The sequence below is a fragment of the Danaus plexippus genome, chromosome 15 (assembly GCF_018135715.1).
Source record: "Danaus plexippus chromosome 15, MEX_DaPlex, whole genome shotgun sequence".
Taxonomy (NCBI): domain Eukaryota; kingdom Metazoa; phylum Arthropoda; class Insecta; order Lepidoptera; family Nymphalidae; genus Danaus; species Danaus plexippus.
This window is the reverse complement of record NC_083547.1, coordinates 38,427-56,002: the sequence shown is the minus strand read 5'-3', so window position 1 is coordinate 56,002 and position 17,576 is coordinate 38,427. Positions and strand designations below refer to the sequence as shown.

At 37.6% G+C, this 17,576-nt stretch overlaps 5 protein-coding genes and 1 long non-coding RNA gene across 8 annotated transcripts; 4 read left to right on the top strand and 2 right to left on the bottom strand.

Moving 5' to 3' along the window:
- Positions 1-53: 53 nt before the first annotated feature.
- On the top strand, positions 54-1,128 carry LOC116766329 (large ribosomal subunit protein uL22m). The gene is made up of 3 exons (XM_032656156.2): positions 54-377; positions 527-740; positions 855-1,128. The coding sequence occupies exons 1-3, from the start codon at positions 201-203 to the stop codon at positions 1,073-1,075; spliced, it is 612 nt and encodes a 203-aa protein (XP_032512047.2). The 5' UTR covers positions 54-200; the 3' UTR covers positions 1,076-1,128.
- Positions 222-3,498, bottom strand: LOC116766328 (UDP-N-acetylglucosamine transporter). 2 transcript variants are annotated; one of them, XM_032656154.2, is made up of 6 exons: positions 3,359-3,498; positions 2,881-3,065; positions 2,641-2,751; positions 2,348-2,562; positions 1,956-2,231; positions 222-1,852 (listed from the first exon to the last, which is right to left on the bottom strand). In XM_032656154.2, the coding sequence occupies exons 2-6, from the start codon at positions 3,041-3,043 to the stop codon at positions 1,490-1,492; spliced, it is 1,128 nt and encodes a 375-aa protein (XP_032512045.2). In that variant the 5' UTR covers positions 3,044-3,065; positions 3,359-3,498; the 3' UTR covers positions 222-1,489. The 2 variants fall into 2 exon arrangements, with proteins under 2 accessions (XP_032512045.2, XP_032512046.2); XM_032656155.2 differs by having other exon boundaries at positions 2,881-3,013.
- A 3,322-nt stretch (positions 3,499-6,820) lies between these two features.
- LOC133319249 (uncharacterized) lies at positions 6,821-7,486 on the top strand. The gene is made up of 2 exons (XR_009752927.1): positions 6,821-6,934; positions 7,103-7,486. It is a non-coding gene; the product is annotated as an uncharacterized LOC133319249 (long non-coding RNA).
- Positions 7,372-8,242, bottom strand: LOC116766568 (cytochrome b-c1 complex subunit 8). The gene is made up of 2 exons (XM_032656465.2): positions 7,974-8,242; positions 7,372-7,526 (listed from the first exon to the last, which is right to left on the bottom strand). The coding sequence occupies exons 1-2, from the start codon at positions 8,125-8,127 to the stop codon at positions 7,432-7,434; spliced, it is 249 nt and encodes an 82-aa protein (XP_032512356.1). The 5' UTR covers positions 8,128-8,242; the 3' UTR covers positions 7,372-7,431.
- A 1,459-nt stretch (positions 8,243-9,701) lies between these two features.
- Positions 9,702-14,499, top strand: LOC116766281 (ethanolamine kinase 2). Of its 2 annotated transcripts, XM_061522843.1 has the most exons (8): positions 9,702-9,720; positions 9,806-10,063; positions 10,138-10,262; positions 10,338-10,521; positions 11,058-11,146; positions 11,285-11,511; positions 14,045-14,270; positions 14,363-14,499. In XM_061522843.1, the coding sequence occupies exons 2-8, from the start codon at positions 9,929-9,931 to the stop codon at positions 14,421-14,423; spliced, it is 1,047 nt and encodes a 348-aa protein (XP_061378827.1). In that variant the 5' UTR covers positions 9,702-9,720; positions 9,806-9,928; the 3' UTR covers positions 14,424-14,499. The 2 variants fall into 2 exon arrangements, with proteins under 2 accessions (XP_061378827.1, XP_061378828.1); XM_061522844.1 differs by lacking the exons at positions 9,702-9,720; positions 9,806-10,063; positions 10,138-10,262 and having other exon boundaries at positions 10,500-10,638.
- A 543-nt stretch (positions 14,500-15,042) lies between these two features.
- Positions 15,043-15,895, top strand: LOC116766317 (cytochrome b-c1 complex subunit 8-like). The gene is made up of 2 exons (XM_032656139.2): positions 15,043-15,641; positions 15,725-15,895. Exons 1-2 carry the CDS (start codon positions 15,467-15,469, stop codon positions 15,838-15,840), a joined length of 291 nt encoding a protein of 96 aa, XP_032512030.1. The 5' UTR covers positions 15,043-15,466; the 3' UTR covers positions 15,841-15,895.
- Positions 15,896-17,576: the final 1,681 nt, after the last annotated feature.

Sequence of the window (17,576 nt, the reverse complement as noted above, 5' to 3'; positions counted from 1 at the left end):
ACGGAACGAATTTAACAAAAAAAAACATCTCTATAGGCCTGTAATGTTTGTGACTTATGACATTTCTTAACTATATGTCTAAAAAGTAAAACTCAAATATTTGATATAATCAGTTACAACTTACAACAATTGAATAGTATATATTCTGGTTATATATAAACTATGTTATAAAACAAAGTGAGGTTGTCTAAAAAATCAATATGAATAATATTTTTAAAAACTTGTTGAGCATTGGCTATTCTTGTAACCTTAAAAGTAACCTACACACTTCTCAATTACGTTTTGCTTGGAGCAGAGATAATTTACCGAAAAGATTTTTAGAATACAATAAAAAGATTTACCCTCCACAAGAAATCGGCGAAGAGCCAAGACCTGCTGTAAGTTTATTTTAAAAGTTGCCCTTTCGAAAACAGAATCAAACTTTTTTTTCATATAATAAGTATTATATACATTTAAATATTTATATAATGCTTTTGTGAAATAGTGTCATGTGTTATAAATAAATATATGTACACATTTATTACAGTTTGTATGTCATCAGAAGACTAATATAAAGTATAGCCCTGAGAAACTGTGGTACATAGCAGTGTTTATCAGGGGAATGACCATTGATGAAGCTCTCAAACAGTTGAGTTTTGTTAACAAGAAAGGTGCTGGATTTGTTAGAGATACCATACTGGAAGCACAAAACCTGGCCATTACTGAACACAATGTTGAATTTAAAAGTAATCTCTGGATTGGTGAGGATATCTTTATTTATATTCCTTATAATATCTCGGTGATCCACCACTCGTCTACTGGCAATCACCAAATGCACTGGCAAAGTACTCCTAATCATCATAACTTGATTTCAGCTGAATCTTTCTCTGGCAAGGGGACAGTGATCAAAGGAGTCCGAAGACATGCAAGAGGTAGAATGGGAGAAGTGAGATACCAGTACAGTCATTATTTTGTTAGATTAGAAGAAGGGAAGCCTCCCAAAGATTATTATAACCTGAACCCGCTCACACCGCAGCAGCAACTGGACAAGTGGTTAGAGAATATGAGGGAACGGAAAATTATAAATTCATATTAAGTTAGTTATCGGTAAAAGTGTAATCTGTAGTGTAAATAAATGTATTGAACACAGTGTTTCAATCATTTAATCATAAACATTTACTGAAGGGATCCTATCCAAAAGCTTCATTCTTTCATGAGCTCATCTTCAGGTCATGCACATTTACTATCATTTTACTTTTGAAAGGACTATGGCTTCCTCTACCCCTTTCTGTGGTCTGAATGAACGGGGAAACTAAAAATAATACCATACAATATAATGTAATATATTTCTCACATTCACATAGTAAAAATATTGTAAAAAGCTAATGTTTGCATAATAAAATATAAATTCAAGATCATAAAATGAATACATAGGAGTATCGTTAATACTTATAACTAAAGTAAGTACATACTGGCAATGGTACATGTATAACATAAATATCATCCAAAATCATACACTAAGAGAAGTCCTCGCGTCGGGCTTCTTGGGGACGTACCCGTACAGGAAGATAGACCCTATGACAAACAATGTTCCCGAAGCAAACTGAATGGTCAAGTGAAAGTCAAAGATATACATGGAAACTACACAGGATATTATGATGGCCACGGAGGTCGCAAACCCTTTAAGAATGTTATCAGCATATTTGACCACCACCGCCACGATGAGACCTCCACCAGCCTGCAGCACCACCAAGTACCAAACGAAACCATCAAAGCCCTTGAGGAGGTTCGTCATTGTTCCCTCTTTAATGGCATGTGTTATGATTCCAAATGGTATAGAAGCCAAGCTGAGCTGCACATTTCTCATCCAAACCTAGAACAATCAGTTTACAATTTTAAATAGTAAACTTAGTAATTTCGAGGCAACTTTTGGTTGAAGTACAAATAATCTTTAAAGCTCTCCAAAGCATACTTACAGAAATATCAGACTCTTTCAGAACCTTTTCAAAGTAAATTCCAGCAAAACCGGAAATAAAGCAAGCTGCTAGGGCTGCACCAAAACCAAGTATCTTTGATTGCTTCGGTAAGTTAGAGGAAGTAGTGGCCTTGGCTTTCTCCGTGGAAGACAACTGTACCAGAGCTACACCTATCACTAGCAGCCCTAAAGCTCCCCATTGCCATCTTTTTAATTTTCTTTTCAAGACAATAACAGCAAAGAATGCTGTGGTTAACAATTTAAGTTGATATGTGACCTGAAAATCAAAAACGTTTAAGGAGCCACTTGTATTGTTCACTTATGAAACTTAGTGTATTGTGTGATGACAATAAGTAACATCAGACATAATGCTGAGAGCAGAAACCTGAGTACCTGATATGTTGCAGCATCCAAGTTAGATGCGGACACATAAAGTAAATTATTCTGTATGACGTACAGAAACGAGGGGACGCAGACACGCAGGGTGTCCTTTATATTCAGTACAACCGTGTTGTACATGGTTCGAGCACCTTTTTTAATATTTCCAGATTCATTCATGACTAGAACTACACATATAGCTAATTTGAGAACCTCTGCCATCAGAACGGCTGTAAGAAATCATTGTTTATATGAATATAAAGTTATTTTCCTTGTCTTTCTAAACAAACACGAGCTGGGTCTATAACCTGCTGTCGACGAAAACATCTCAACATCCCTAGTTCTTGCATATCTCATACTTAAACCCAAAGCTGCATTTTGTATTGTCAATATTGCTAGACTCACATATTTAATGAAACCTGAAATTAAAAGATTAAAATGAAATCTAAACTGATAATCTGTAATATAACTGTATCTTATCATTACCAACACACTGATTTAACTACATATCTTTTGATTTAATATAAAAACATGTTAACTTCACACACCATAATTAACATTTCTATTAGGAGAGAACGTTTGTGATTTCTTCATGTCCCCGTTCATTTCTTCAGGGTTCAGTTTCTCCTCAGTAGTGAAGGTCTCCTCTTCGTCGCTTTTGTTTCCTATACTTTGTGTTTCCTGTACATTGATGTCGTCTGATGACTTCATATTAACAACACACTTGTCCTAACTAACATCAAAGTCATATATGTTCAATAAAATATTTATTTAAATAAAATAAATGCACGACATGTTTTTGTTCATGAACCAACAAAGTAAAAGTTAATTATGTTTTAAAAATTTTGTGAAAAATTTTCTCTGAACAATTGATATTAAAATCTATACTCGGAATTATACAAAATAATGTATTATTTTGCGACCAGTAAATAATTAATTGCAACAATTATTTTTCGTAAATCAAACTTTAGGAAATTAATACAAATAAATGTATAACTCGTCGTGATGTCCACCACACAAACTTACCTTATAGCGTCTTCACTATATTATAAATTTAATAAACAGTTAAAGTTTAATTTATCAGTATAAAATGTTATCATGAATATTGTTGACGTTGCAGTACATGGCTTGTCTGTTCCATTATTCTGTCACCGTCACTCATCACTGTCAAAATCACAATGTGATATATCTATACGAGTATATGGGAACATAGGTAGGAAGTAAGAACCTTTTAATATTGAGATACCATATCATTAACAAACTAGTTTCTTTTAACTTTTATACATAATTGTTCAGAAATTACTTTATAACGAGAGTCATTAATAAATAATATTTTATAACATAAGGACCTTTATAATGTAAAAAACATTCATAACGACTAAAAACTAATTCTTCAAAATGTATTTATATTAAATTTTTAATTACTGTCATAATTTTCTCATTGTTTAGTATATATGCCTACACAATTTACATTTTTACGTAATAAATTATTCAGCTTTTACTATTCCCATTTAAATTATTTTATTAAGCGATGCCTCAATAAAAACTTTAATAAAAGAAAAAAGATTACCACAGTAATTAAAAGGAGGGAATACCTTTTGAGTTAGCAGTAAATAGTATATTTAAAATACGATAAACTTTAATCGTCACACATGAACTCGCTAATTGGATGTTACAAACGTTATACATATTTATTTTTTCGACGAGCTTGCGCCTAAAAATACATAGTTTCATTGTTGAATGTGGAAGCGAGATGAATATATTTACATTAAAAAAATCATTTGGTTAAGTATTTGTTGAAATTTCTTATAATAGTGAAAATAAGAATCCATTTTAGCCTTTGCAAAACTGGCACGCAACCCCAAACACTATCAAGTACTATTGGATGCAGTGGATAAATTCTGTGAGTGGACGGATGGCTTGAGGACAAAACCAAATAAATGTCACTGTCTGTGTCTCGGTAGGCGAAATACAAAATATACCTCATACGATCCGGGATTAACGTTAGGTGGTCAATGCGTTTCTACGGTTACGGAAAATGCAATACTTAAATTTCTTGGTCGTATAATTTATAGTATATGTCGTACTCCGTCTCGTCCGTCCGAATAGTAGATAGCTTTTTAAACGATCTCCACAAGGTAGATAGCCAACATATCAGTAACGTTAAATGAGCTTGGATCTACGATAATTACCAAATTTCACGCTTAAATTGGCCTTTTCTCCTATGATTTTAATAAAATCCATCCTATGATTTTAATAAAATTCTTTTGTCAAAATTAGATGCAGGTGTCATAAAAATTTTGAAGTTGTGGCTCAGGCTCAGGCTATCGGCTGATTCATCAGCTCTATTCAAGGATCGCAATAGTTTTAGGATGGTGACCATCGGAGCCCTATAAACACCTAAGAGTTTCCAAAAGATATATCCTGGGGAAATCCCACGATGACGTCATTACATGGCTCCCAAAAGACAAGGATGCCCCAAAGCTATAGCCAAGAGTTCAATTCCATAAGCAGTTTGGAATAGGAGCACAAAGTAACAGTGTAAGGTTAGGATCAAGTAAGGAAATCCAGGATACGGATATATTGAAGTTCTTTATTCGGCAAGACGAGAATGCTAAATATAAGATCTATGCATTATGTTTAGAGATGCAGAACGAGTGGTTAGACATAGAAGATTTTTGCATCTCATTACCGCTAAAATGGCGCACCTTAATTCATGATTGGTCGCTAGCATTGCTAAAATTTTATCTCAATGTTTTCAGAATGACTCTACCAGATCAGAGAAATTTAGTAAGATGGGGTAAAGGTACCGTAAAAAATTGCTATATCTGTCTGAAGGCAGTTGAAACTGCTAAGCATTTGCTGGAGTGATGTAAGGTACTCTTGGGTAGCGGTCAAAACTCGCGTTTCATGATAGGGTTCTGGAAATCATACGTGAAGCGGTTAGTCTTTCGGTAGCCAAAACCACAAACAAGCGATCAGTAGGTATTGTGAGAGAAGGCACTAGGTCTATAAAATCAAACGTCAAGCTAAACTCTATCCTTAAAGCGGCTTCGGATTGGACTAAAATGATCGAGACTAAAAGACGGAGCTGTGTAGAACTAATATCAATTGATTCTTGCAACGTGCTTCGAAGACAGCCCTAGTAGGTTCTTTTCAAATTTGGTTAGTTGGAGAGAGGAGCTTGGACGGTGGAGATGAACATTTAACGCGGGTCAGATAGGGGCCGATTAAAACTACACCTGGGTCGCATGCCGCACGACGCTGGCACGCCCCTTGAAATTTCTGATGCTACAAATCCATCTTGCATTGCATTCGTGATCGGATATCCCATAGTGGGAGGCCGCGGGATGGGCGAAGGCGTTACCGCTGCCTCCCCCACCTTTGTGGTGAGGAGGAATTACTCTGATTTTAGTGGGTAGACTGGGGGCTTTATACCCAGGAGTCCCACATAATGAGAGTTGCCCTCCCCGGGCCGAGTGGCATGCGAAAAGCATTTTACCAGCGTCACCAAAAAAAAGTAAGGATGACTCGATTTGAGTTGAGCCCCCGCCGGAGGTGCCATTTAGGGGCAATAAAAACAGATGGCCTCCGACTTGTGCAAGGCAACTTCCAAATCATCATCATCAACATCAGCCTATTGGAGCCCACTGCTGAGCAAAGGCCTCTTCTCACATAGAGAAAGTTAGAGCATTAATCACCACGCTTGCTCAAGACGGGTTGGCGATTTCAATCTAATAATTTGAAATTATAAGACCAGGTTCCTCATGATGTTTTCCTTCACCGTCCGTCAGTGGTGTCTAAATACTCTCAGAAAGTATATATTACTCGGAAAAGATCACATTGGTTCCTTCCAGGTTTCGAAACCGCGCCCTCACGTATTAAAGGCGAGCATTTAACCTCCAGGCCACCACAACCTCCACACTATTATAGTAATGTCTGAACTGCTTAAATGTTTTCAAGTGTACGGTGACTGGGCTCGGCTCGGAACTCTTCACATGCAAACTAGTTAGTGATGGTTGGTGAGGCTGGGTAACAGTGGACAATTAAGATGTATCAGTGATTAGGGGATTATCATTATTTGCAGAACTTCGTCAGTGTTATAGAAACTTTTGTCGAACGAATACGAACATTCTGAATACCAAAGAGAAGAGTTATGTAGGAGTAATATTTTTATACGGACTTTTATTTTATTTGCATAATGGATAAAACATTCCAGAACGCTGGATTTCCTTCGTATAATCTCATTGTAGTCTCTTTGCTCCACAAACTTGAACATTTTATGTATTCAAGTGTGATAGCATGTGTATAAAATATATTCGAAAATTTTTATATATCAGAGACACTCGGGCACGAAGTGTTCACCAAAGATTATACCATTATATACTGGTACAGATGTGATGCACCCAGATATCTAAAGTACAGGACCAGGCCCTCCTGTCCACAAGGTACTATGGACACGTGACCAGGGCACTGTAATGGATGGCCTCCTAATCAATCCTCCATAAATTAAATTTTATAGAATATTGATTCAGATTTAACACAACGTCTACCGCAAGACTTATTAAAGTATCACAATGAATGAAAATCAATATTGACACTGTAAGTATCCAAAGTAATTTTAATAAATTGTTATAAATAAAAACACTTTAAAATAACGTTACTGTATGATGTATGCTCCTAACACACATATGCATGTACATTGAAACATTTTAATGTTAGTCTCATTTCGTGTCTAACAGTAATAGCTACCTTTTCATATTATTTCAGTCTGTCAAAACCAATGTGTATCCTGCTGTCAACACCCGTCACCGAGCATATTATAACATGTAATACTACAAAATACAGTCTTTCAAAAGATTCTGAGGAATCAAAATAAATGATTCATTTTAGCAAGAAAAGACAATTACACACAAGACAGTAGGATCAACTTGACATCAGTGAATTGGAGAAGGTCAAGTAGGACATGTAACTCCATCGACGGATATGCTGCTATCAAAACATGGTTTAATAAGGAGAGGGGTAAGAGAAAGAGTGGGAACAATTAATAATAATTTATTTAATATACACTACAGTTGTATGTGCCATCCACGAGGGCTTCATTCATCATTGGCAAAGTCGGCTGGGTTTTTGCGGGACAGACGATGGTGCTCCCTCTCCACACCTTCATACACCAGGTAGGCGATGATGAAGGCTGCAACACACTCAGTTATAAGAACCATTACCTACAGACATCACCAGGCTGTCTAACTGACAACTGGTGTTCTCACTGGAAGTGTTTAAGATAGATTGATATTATTACTGAACCGTTACGTCTATATATCTAAAACTGAAATAAAACGTGGTTACAAAATAAATGACTGAATGGAATAAAACATATCCATTTGAGTTTTGTACATGTTACTGAGAAGTTATTGAGATGACTTAATTTTAAAAGCTGAAATGACTTTGGAAACCTGTATTGTAGAATTTCAATATAAAAACCGAATTAAGCACAGTCGAAACAAAATACGAAATGATAATTTGTATGAACGATGTCATGTCATTTTATGATTTAAAAAATAATGGAATTACAGTTTCTTTTTTTAAAAAAATTATATACATTTCAAAATGATCTACAACAAGAATGAAGATATCTTACGGGGTGCAACTCTGAAGACAGTTTCACGAAATCTTCGAAAAATGTTGGGAATACCATTAGATATGGCTCCTGCAAAAGCGCGTTGCTCGTAAGGAGATAATTTATACGTAATAAGTCCCCTTATTTTAGCGAGCTCTCCAAAGTGTTTCCCCATCGTTAATAATATCAATTATTTTAACTTTGAATAAAATTTAAATTATATAATCTTTCGACTGATTGAACACTTTGCAATGGGTTATGGAACACAACGCACAGACTAAATGCGAATGTCACTTGTCATTTGTCAAAGGTAACACAACAACATTTATTATATATTACAATTCACACTAGACAATAGAACTACAACTTGGAAAATGGATCACATAAATTTGATGTTTTTTATTTACTTATAAGTAGCTTATAGGTTACTATAACACTAGCTTATGCAGTGATACGGTAATACTAAAGTACGATATTAAATCATATGTAATAATAAAAGAATTAGAGTTTTAAGAACTAAATATACATATTAAACCATTTTTCGGATCAAAAGCATTACAATAAATAAACCTTTAGCATGAAAATGTTTTAAATCTTAAATTAATAATTGGACAGAAAAAAATATAATGGGAAATTAAAACTGAACAAGATATCCGACTTATTATCTTATGTTTATTTCATTATTAGAGAACGGAATACGTTATTGATAAAGACATAACGATTTATAATGAGATCTAAGACTTTTGCGAGACATTTATATAAAACTATTTTTTTTCGAATTTACTACGGCACACATCTCATCTGTCCGTGATCACGGTTGTTGAAAAGTAACCAAAGCGTCGAGATTATGTAGTTTTTAAAATAATAAAAATTCGCGTAGTAAATCCAAAAAATATTAGTTTTACATAACGTTTTACGATGTGATAATAGACACATGTTGGAAACTGAGCAAAAACTATTTATTTAAATTGTTTAAATATACATAATACACTGTTTTAATCGAGATTCTTTCGGACACTCATAGTTTATTTAATATTGTTGCTTTGATTGCTTTTGGAGTATTTCAGTGTTAATTTTACTCTACCTTTATAAGCGTAAAAGGTGCTGAATCCTTTTTTATGATCATCATAAAATAAGGAGATTTGAATGGTGTGGAATATATTGAAAACGGTTGACTTTGGTCCTAAAATAGTTTTGACGAGAAGTGAAAGAAAAAAAATTGTGATATCGTTATTAAACAATAATTAAATAAACTAAAAGTCACTCAAAAAGGGGTTATTTAAGAAATCTCGACATATCAGTTCCTTTTGTTTTATCATAAATCAAACAATTTTAATTAATTTAAGTATTTTGCTTTAAAACAAGATATCGGATTGTAAATTATCTTCAATGTTTGACATAATATTCTTATGAAAATAGTCGGAACTGCAGGCAAGGGCTGATTGCAATTTAGTAATTACTTCCTTATTGTAATGTCTTTCCTTATCTACATAGCTAATTTTTGGTTATGCTACAGCCCCATTCATACTGGAATCGTGGAATGTTTTGCCAATGTCAACGCTTTTATATTTTGGACGAACTATAATCTTGAGTACAGTGTGATGAATGGAGATACTTAATGTGTATCAATTTCAACTAAAGCAAGTCTCCTGTCAATGTCACCACTCACCTGTCATGATAATTGACACAAAGCTGTGTTTCATCTTCTGTTATGAACTGCCGAGTGCCGCCTCACACTCTGTCATCGTTATAGAATTTAAATATTGAAGTAGTTTATTTAATCTTTACCATGATAAAATTATCATCTTATGTATTACAAATGTGCAGTATTATCATTACAAATTATGCCGTAGACCGTCCCGTTAGTCACACGTATATAATGTAGAGGAACTGAGAATGTTCTTTAGTTTGTCTCCATTTAACGCTGTAGACGTACGTGGATCCAGTTAATAAATAAAAATATCAATTTAAACACAATGTCTCGGGTTTGTCACGCTGCCGGTCACAAGTTCATACCGAATCAAATTAAAGAGGACGATCTGTATGGAGGAATATCGAACGTTCTTTCAGTCATAAGGCCCGAGTGGCCTTCGGAGAACATTAAATACAAGGTCTTTTTATTTATTTTATTTGTTATAATTCGTCCATTTGCTCATTTTAATTGTTACATTTTTTTAAATTATAGTTATTTACTGATGGAATAACAAATAAATTAGTAGCTTGCCAATTAAAATCAGGGGATGAAATTTTGCTCGTAAGGATCTATGGAAACAAAACGGATCTCTTGATTGACAGAGATGCTGAAATAAGGTGAAAAAATATGTTTTTCATTTGAAATATTACAACAAGTGTGTGTGTTTTAAACTGCTCATACAACTCTTTTAGAAACATCACCCTGTTAAACAAAGAGGGTTTGGCGCCAAAAATATATGGTGTTTTTAAAAATGGTCTAGTCTATGAATATTACCCTGGGGTGACTCTGAACACGGAAACTGTTACAGACACTAAAATATCAACATTGGTCGCACGACAAATGGCTAAGATGCACAAAGTACAACTCGGACCTGAAGTAAGTTCTAAGATGTGTACAGTCATGTTGCGGGAGTGAGTTCCTGAACAGAAGCCAAGCGTTACTGGCCAATACTAACACCGAAGCATGTTACAGACATCCATTCAAGTGTTTACCGTGAGGAAGCCATTTATCAGTTAGAGTTGACAGGTCACCGGCTTATCTTTACATGTGAATATCACATTAATGGACGTTCTTTCAATGAATCTTTTATCTGGTTGGTGTTGCTAGTGGTTGTGATTTGTTTACCGGAGGAGGGCCGTGTTAGGTTAGAAAACACAACCTTACAACTGATTGCTACAATTTAAATTACTCTACAAGTAAAATACATCTCACATCACTCACATCACCCACATTGAGCCATCAGGAAATATTTGTTATAGGAGAAAAATATATTCATTCCACTAAAACTTTTAATTTCTAGTAAATGACTCAAAGACTTCTTTTCATTACTAACAGAGCCGGAGCCTGGTACTGAAATATTATTGTATTTTGTTTTGTTATTCAAAGTAATATGTGTTATAACAAAATTGTAGACAAAGAAAGAGCCAATGATTTGGGATAAAATAGAACAATTCCTGAAACTGATTCCCGAAGAATATTCAGATCCTCACAAGCAGTCCAGGTGAGTAACGACTCGGTGGGACACCACCACTCTCACACCCCACTCACTAACAACTGTTTGTGCTCGTGTGTGTGTGTGTGTGCGTGTGTGCGTGTGTGCGTGTGTGCGTGTGTCGGTAACCCGGAGGGCGCATGTCAGGTTCGAGCGCAGCTTCGGGTCGTCGTCCAGGCTGTGGTCGGAGTACCGCGAGCTGCGGCGGCGGCTGGCGGAGTGCAGCAGTCCGCTGGTGTTCGCTCACAACGACCTGCTGCTGGGGAACGTGGTGCACGACGAGCGAGCAGGGGCCGTGGCCTTCATAGACTACGAGTACGCCGGATACAACTACCAGGCCTTCGACATCGCCAACCACTTCAACGAGTACGTCGGTGAGTAGCCCTGAGCCCTGAGACAGCACAGGCACACGCGCCGCGCCAGGGAGGTGACGTCTCCCCGACCGGAGCATGACTTATTCGTTTGCGCCGAATCATCGTCGGTCTCTAGAAACCTCGAGGTCGTTTCGAATCCTATTGAAATTTAGCGATTAGTCGTTTTGTTGTCTAAATGACGTGTGACGGACTGGCGGCTGGCGGAGCGCTCGTTACTCGGTAGCTCGACGTATGTCTATACATCTTTAAACATTATCTAAGTGAAGGTCGTTGCTCGCACTAACCGAGTGCTGCTTATTTACAATTTAAATGAACTCCGGCCGTCGTACGAGCGAGAGCCGGACGCGGGCCGTCTGAGTCGGTCTTATGTTGGTGGTGTTGTTGTTAGTAATGAAATAAATGAATGAGACGGATCACTTGACACACTCTGAACACGAAACAGAAATCCCACTTCCTACTAATATTATAAATGTGAAAGTTTGTGAGGATGTATGGATGTATGTTTGTTATTTTTTCACGCAAAAACGGCTCAAGCGATTTGGTTGAAATTAGGTGTGTAGATAGGTGAACCCTGGATTAACATATAGGCTACTTTGTATCCCGGTCAACACGGGTGAAGCCGTATAAGTAACGATATTCGTTTTACAATGTCGGAAAAAATAAGTTTTTAGGAGCTTTTAACGAAAACGCTGCCTAATCCCTTTAAGATATTCCAAACTAATGTATGGTGTATGGTGTACCTTGTATCGGTGTACACAAAGCCCGCGTCGCCGCCCGTCTGGCTCAAGGGCGGCGCCCGACGTCCGCTTCAATGAATCACTAACGCGAGGTTGTCTCCGGAACGTGAATTTTCAAGGCGCTGGCAGTTTTTTGAAAACGCACTGCAGAGTATCTGTTGATGTAGTACATATTGTGTTGGCGGGTTGTCTTTCAGTTGGGAAAGTTTTTATTTTTAAAATAAATTTTACGTAGGTTAGTATTTAATTTTCTGTTTGGTATTAAAGATAATAAAATGAACTACTTTCAATAAAACAACGAAAAGTTATTTGTCTGTGGTTAGTAGTCAATCATAAGCGTTTCTGAGATAGTAGGATAACGCACGCAGCGTGATTTTGCTTTATATTAAAATTATTGTATTGCTGTAATTTTAATTAAATAGGCCATATTGTATTTTTTCGAAGTGCAGAAAAATAGGTTCTTACTAAGAATTGTGTCGCGAAAGCGTAAGTCTAAACTTTCCCAAGACTCTAATCATTACAATTTCCTAAAGCTCCAATTAAAATGCGCATCACATTGTTGTATCGTGGTATCTACCCATTATTCAAATAATCAGCTTATAAAATATTCCATCCCGACCCCGAAACTACACGGGGGAAGCATGAAGTGCAGGTCGGTGTCAGTGGCTGTAGTGACAGAGGACAACTCTGATGTCCACACGGACGGAGTCGCGTGCAGAAGCTAGATACGAATAATTGAATTTTCGTCAAAATTATAAAAGTGTCCGTTGTCTGGTTAGTTAGGTGCGTCTTCGAGTGACAAAATGTAACTCGTTCTGATGAGGAGTTCTCGTCTCCGCGGCAGGAGTGAGCTTACAGTCCTACAGTATGGTTTGTTGTCGCTGTGTCATTGAACACGTTGTTCCGTCCCTCGCTGGCGCTGACCTCATCCTCAACGCCCAGCTCGGCTTCCTTGACTGTGCCCACATGTAGATGTTCTTGAATTGTTACGAGGTAAGACACATATCATTGCCTTTTTCTTATTTTATGATTCGACTTCCGAAAAGTCCGGTCCGACAATCCACTTGATATAAAACTCTGCCGGGTCCCGTGACTCGCCACCTCCTCCTCTCGACAGAGTGCTGGGAGTATACGAGGTGGAGGACTGTCCTTCATCTGACAGTTTGAAATTTACTTTTTTTTAAATAAATTTTATTGTTTTTAAAATATGTATTAATAGACGTTTATATAATCTAATGCTGTAGCTGCAATACAAATTGAATACGTATTCACCTTGATTATTTTGGAAGTTCATTGACCTTGGTCGATTGATTTGAATATTTATATGATCAGGTTTCGTGACTTTACTAGAATACGAGAATTGATTCCACTCGAGTCTGGAGAATCTCTTGTAACATGTGGTCGTATGAAGACCTTATCCTGGTCTCTGTCAGTCGGTCGCCGACCAAACGAGTCATTTCAAGTCACCGCTGAAGGTGAACGTCACTCGCTCCCTGTCTGTGTTGTGTCACCTCGCATGTTTCTTAATTTCCCATCATGTCTGATATATTCTTCATTATTATGTGCCGAAGATAAACCGAGATATATGTACATATCTACAAATTCCTTAGCGATGATGTTGTTATTCCAAATTATATTATTTAACTAGTCCGCGAGGTCCTGCATGTATCTCAGTATACTAGATCAGTAACTCCACACTTGCATGTGCGTGAACTTCCTCGTCCTGAGCTCTCGAGCTGTAATCTCCCAGCGGGTGTTGTTCCTCCCTCTCCTGCTAAGCCGGACGTCTGTGGCAGGTCTCTCGCTGGACGACATCGACTACTCCCGCTACCCGTGCGAGGAGTTCCAGCGCCGCTGGGTCCACACCTACCTGTCGGAGTTCGAGGCCCGCGAGGTCGGCGAGGAGCAGGTGTCGCGCGTGTGCGACGAGGTGCGACGCCTGGCACCCCTATCTCACTTCCTGTGGGCCGTGTGGGCGCTGGTCCAGTATCACCTCTCAGATATTCACTTCGACTTCTTAAGGTGGGAACGACCAACAGACTGACCCGAGCCCCGAGACGAGCTCGTGGTGCGCTTCATTACAGAAGGATTATTCTAGGTTATATCCGTTACAGATACGCTGAGATACGACTCGGGAGGTACTATGAGCTGAAGGAGGAACGTGACGCGCCCTGACCTGGGTGGGGGAGAGGAGGGGAGGAGAGTGGGGGGGGGAGCGGTGGACACCTCACATAATATGATATAAATTAAAGTTTCACAACAATAAAAGTAACGCAATAAATGTGTTATCTTGTGTTATTTTATTTATCGAAGTCATAAAGATAGCTGGAAAACAAATACTCTAAAACCCTAAATAATAATCTTTACAAATATGATTGTAGCGTCCGTTAGTGATAGTAAAATAACAGGTTTTATTAAATGCCTGGACACGTTCATACTGCATATAGACCCAAATAACATTTGTATTGCTATTTTAGTAACTAAACAGACTTTTATTTTAGAAATTTTATTTATCAATATAATAAAAGAAAAAGTACTTTACGCTGACGGAGCCGGGGACGTAACTAGTCTTATTTAAAAAACGTGACAGACGTGTTGAGACAAACACCTACACGATCGTGGAGCGAGTTCTGTCGGACCGGACCTCACTTAGAGCGGAGAAGTTACTGCAACAGCAGCGGGGGCGCGTGGGGGGGGGGGAGCTTTAGACAGTGGGAGTCCGTGTAGGTTGTATTTTTATTTGTAAAGCAGTTCCTCATGCTGGCTCTCGTCGCCTGGCCGGTGTCGGTCCAGCCCCGTGTCCTTGTTTTTTGCGGTTCGCTGTGCTGTTACCTAGTATTATGTTTTTTTTATGATTCCTCGATTTCATTTCTTGTTTATAAAGCGGGCCAACAAACTTTTCTTTCCTCATGTCGTATGTTTTTTCTACTGCGTGTTCGCAAACTGTACTCTAACATGTACAAATTATTTTCCAACTTTAAGTATAACGTTTCTTTCTCTTCTATTCGATTTATTTTCTGTTTTTCCAAGAAATAAATTCGTGTCCTCCAAACTGCAACAGATATGAACTTTGAATATGTGCCATTTTACTAAATGATTTATAAGAAGGAAAAAGTATTTTATACGAATTTCAAAAGTCATTCGATCCATGGCTCTCGACGTCAACGAAACGTCTCCGCGATAATTTATGAAAATATTTGTTATTACTATAAAGTAAAATGTTTCCGTCTAAAGTGTTGATGGATAAAGTGTTCGGCAACCTGGCTCACGTCCGAGGCTTGTTAACGTATAGACTGTCTCCTCACGAGCTGAAACCCTTCGCCGGAGCCTTCTCCAAGGGCGGACCCAACGTGATCCCCCGCACCACGTCCACGCTCATGACCTGGCTACCAGGTGGGTCCCGGGGGCTGGGAATGGGGTTTAGGAATCCCGTGTTTATGATAAGACATCTTGTAAGACGCGTTATATTGTTGCAGTACTAATAACTTCCATATTAATTTATGTCACCGTCGAAGAGAGTCACAAGAAAAGCCAACGCAAGAATCCGAACGACTTCCTCAACGAAGTGGACCCGAACACTGTCAGTGATTGATTTCTTTCTGTTAAAGTACCTTAATGAGACATAATTATATTTTATGAAATGAAAATTCTCTTTGAATGCAATGACATTGTTTATTTTTCACAGCTTAAGTTTTGATACATAGATATTTGACCTCTCGGCGTACGTCATCGCGTCATCGGTTTGTGCATCTTAAATCTTACATGTACTCCTCGACATGCATGCATCGACAGACAGACAGCCGTGCAGATGTCACGCGTGTGATAGGAAACTGGGAAGAGGTTCAGGAACGAGTTGAATGTTTAATGAACCGAGGCATTAACTCGACAGATAAGAGTCTGCCAATCTGAATATAGTAAACATGTCTTGGTAGATGCACGTCACAGGATGCACGAGCATCTGTAGGTTCTAAAATGTTATATGTGTAATGTATGTGTGTGTACCTGCTGTGTGAATTGTACGATAACTACACGGTTTTAACTAGTAGAACTACATACACAAGTTACGTGGGAGTCGTTTCGGTCTTGGGCTGCAGACTGTCAGGGCTTAGTGTAGTAGGAGTGGGTTTAACTTACGTCGAGATATTACTAGAAGTGAAAGTGTGTAAGCCCTTCCTATATTAAGACGTATGTGGAAGATTTCATTTTAACGAGTGACTACGAGAATGTCAGTGAGATCTGATTACATAGAGGCAATACTCTCGCTGTGCTGTTACTGAGCTGAGCTGAGCGTTACTGTTTTGTTTTAAAAATGTAATATATCTTTAGTGCACAACCTACTCATCTCTTGTCATCTGTAGTGTACTGAGTAACTCTGCCAGAGGTAACAGATGTAGTGTTTGTGAAATGTAGATTATATTCCTAACTCATCTCCAATGAACATACCTAAAGTTCTGGCGGCATTTGTAGGTTATGTTACCTTAGATCAGTTTACCATGCATCCACCTCGGTTATTGATAAAGCGCGTATTTTTTTTAATAGACTGTTTAAAAGACAATTAAGTATCGAAACGTTAAATTTTTAATATATATTCTAAGAAACAAGATCGGAATTGACTTTTTTTTAAATAATATTCGATACAGTTTCACTTTTAATTTATTAAATTTACACAAAACTAGAAACAATTTTAAATTGATAACTATCGACTATCTCGTTTTAAACTTGTTTTGAAATTAAACCTGAGTATAACAAACGAAAGATTTAATACACTCCGAAAATCTGGTCATCCGCTCATATGTCGTTCGCTCCTCTCCTACCCTCTCATATTCCTACAGTGTATGTATCAATTGTTTGTTTAATCCAACTGCCCTCGCAGTGCTGGTGGTTTCTCGGGCTGTAACTGAGATTATTTTTTATAAACCTGCAACAAAAGTCTTTACTGGCAATTTTTTCTCTTTGTTGAACCTGTGTGGAAGTAAGAGGCGCTCTGCAAACTGAAATGCCGATTTTAATAACACTTGCTTAGTGAACGACATCAGGCGATTGTCAAGATACATTACGTGATTGTGGAGTGGCTTTAAATAAACTTCTGAGGGTGTATTTTAAAATCTTAGTTTCGATACCAAGACAACCTCTTGTCCACTAATAAGACCCTTTATTATATCGAGTGCTTCGCGGTAAGTGTTTCAACCATTACACTACGAGTCTCTGACTGCTTCAAAATTTTTAGAAACAGATATTAATTACCACTAGATTAAGAAAGAACATTTTTTACCACATTTGTCTGCACATCAGGGTAATTATAGTCACTATGGGGACATTGAGACTCCG

Excerpts from the sequence above, each read along its gene's own strand:
- LOC116766329 (XM_032656156.2), top strand. The coding sequence starts at position 201 with ATGAATAATATTTTTAAAAACTTGTTGAGCATTGGCTATTCTTGTAAC. Across the intron at positions 378-526 it reads GCGAAGAGCCAAGACCTGCT|TTTGTATGTCATCAGAAGAC; the intron begins GTAAGTTTATTT and ends CATTTATTACAG. Across the intron at positions 741-854 it reads TAAAAGTAATCTCTGGATTG|CTGAATCTTTCTCTGGCAAG; the intron begins GTGAGGATATCT and ends ACTTGATTTCAG.
- LOC116766328 (XM_032656154.2), bottom strand. The coding sequence starts at position 3,043 with ATGAAGTCATCAGACGACATCAATGTACAGGAAACACAAAGTATAGGA. Across the intron at positions 2,563-2,640 it reads GATGTTTTCGTCGACAGCAG|CCGTTCTGATGGCAGAGGTT; the intron begins GTTATAGACCCA and ends GATTTCTTACAG. Across the intron at positions 1,853-1,955 it reads TGAAAGAGTCTGATATTTCT|GTTTGGATGAGAAATGTGCA; the intron begins GTAAGTATGCTT and ends TGATTGTTCTAG.
- LOC116766568 (XM_032656465.2), bottom strand. The coding sequence starts at position 8,127 with ATGGGGAAACACTTTGGAGAGCTCGCTAAAATAAGGGGACTTATTACG. Across the intron at positions 7,527-7,973 it reads TGTCTTCAGAGTTGCACCCC|CCTTCATCATCGCCTACCTG; the intron begins GTAAGATATCTT and ends AGTGTGTTGCAG.
- LOC116766281 (XM_061522843.1), top strand. The coding sequence starts at position 9,929 with ATGTCTCGGGTTTGTCACGCTGCCGGTCACAAGTTCATACCGAATCAA. Across the intron at positions 10,522-11,057 it reads AAGTACAACTCGGACCTGAA|ACAAAGAAAGAGCCAATGAT; the intron begins GTAAGTTCTAAG and ends ACAAAATTGTAG. Across the intron at positions 11,512-14,044 it reads CCACTTCAACGAGTACGTCG|GTCTCTCGCTGGACGACATC; the intron begins GTGAGTAGCCCT and ends CGTCTGTGGCAG.
- LOC116766317 (XM_032656139.2), top strand. The coding sequence starts at position 15,467 with ATGTTTCCGTCTAAAGTGTTGATGGATAAAGTGTTCGGCAACCTGGCT. Across the intron at positions 15,642-15,724 it reads GCTCATGACCTGGCTACCAG|TACTAATAACTTCCATATTA; the intron begins GTGGGTCCCGGG and ends ATATTGTTGCAG.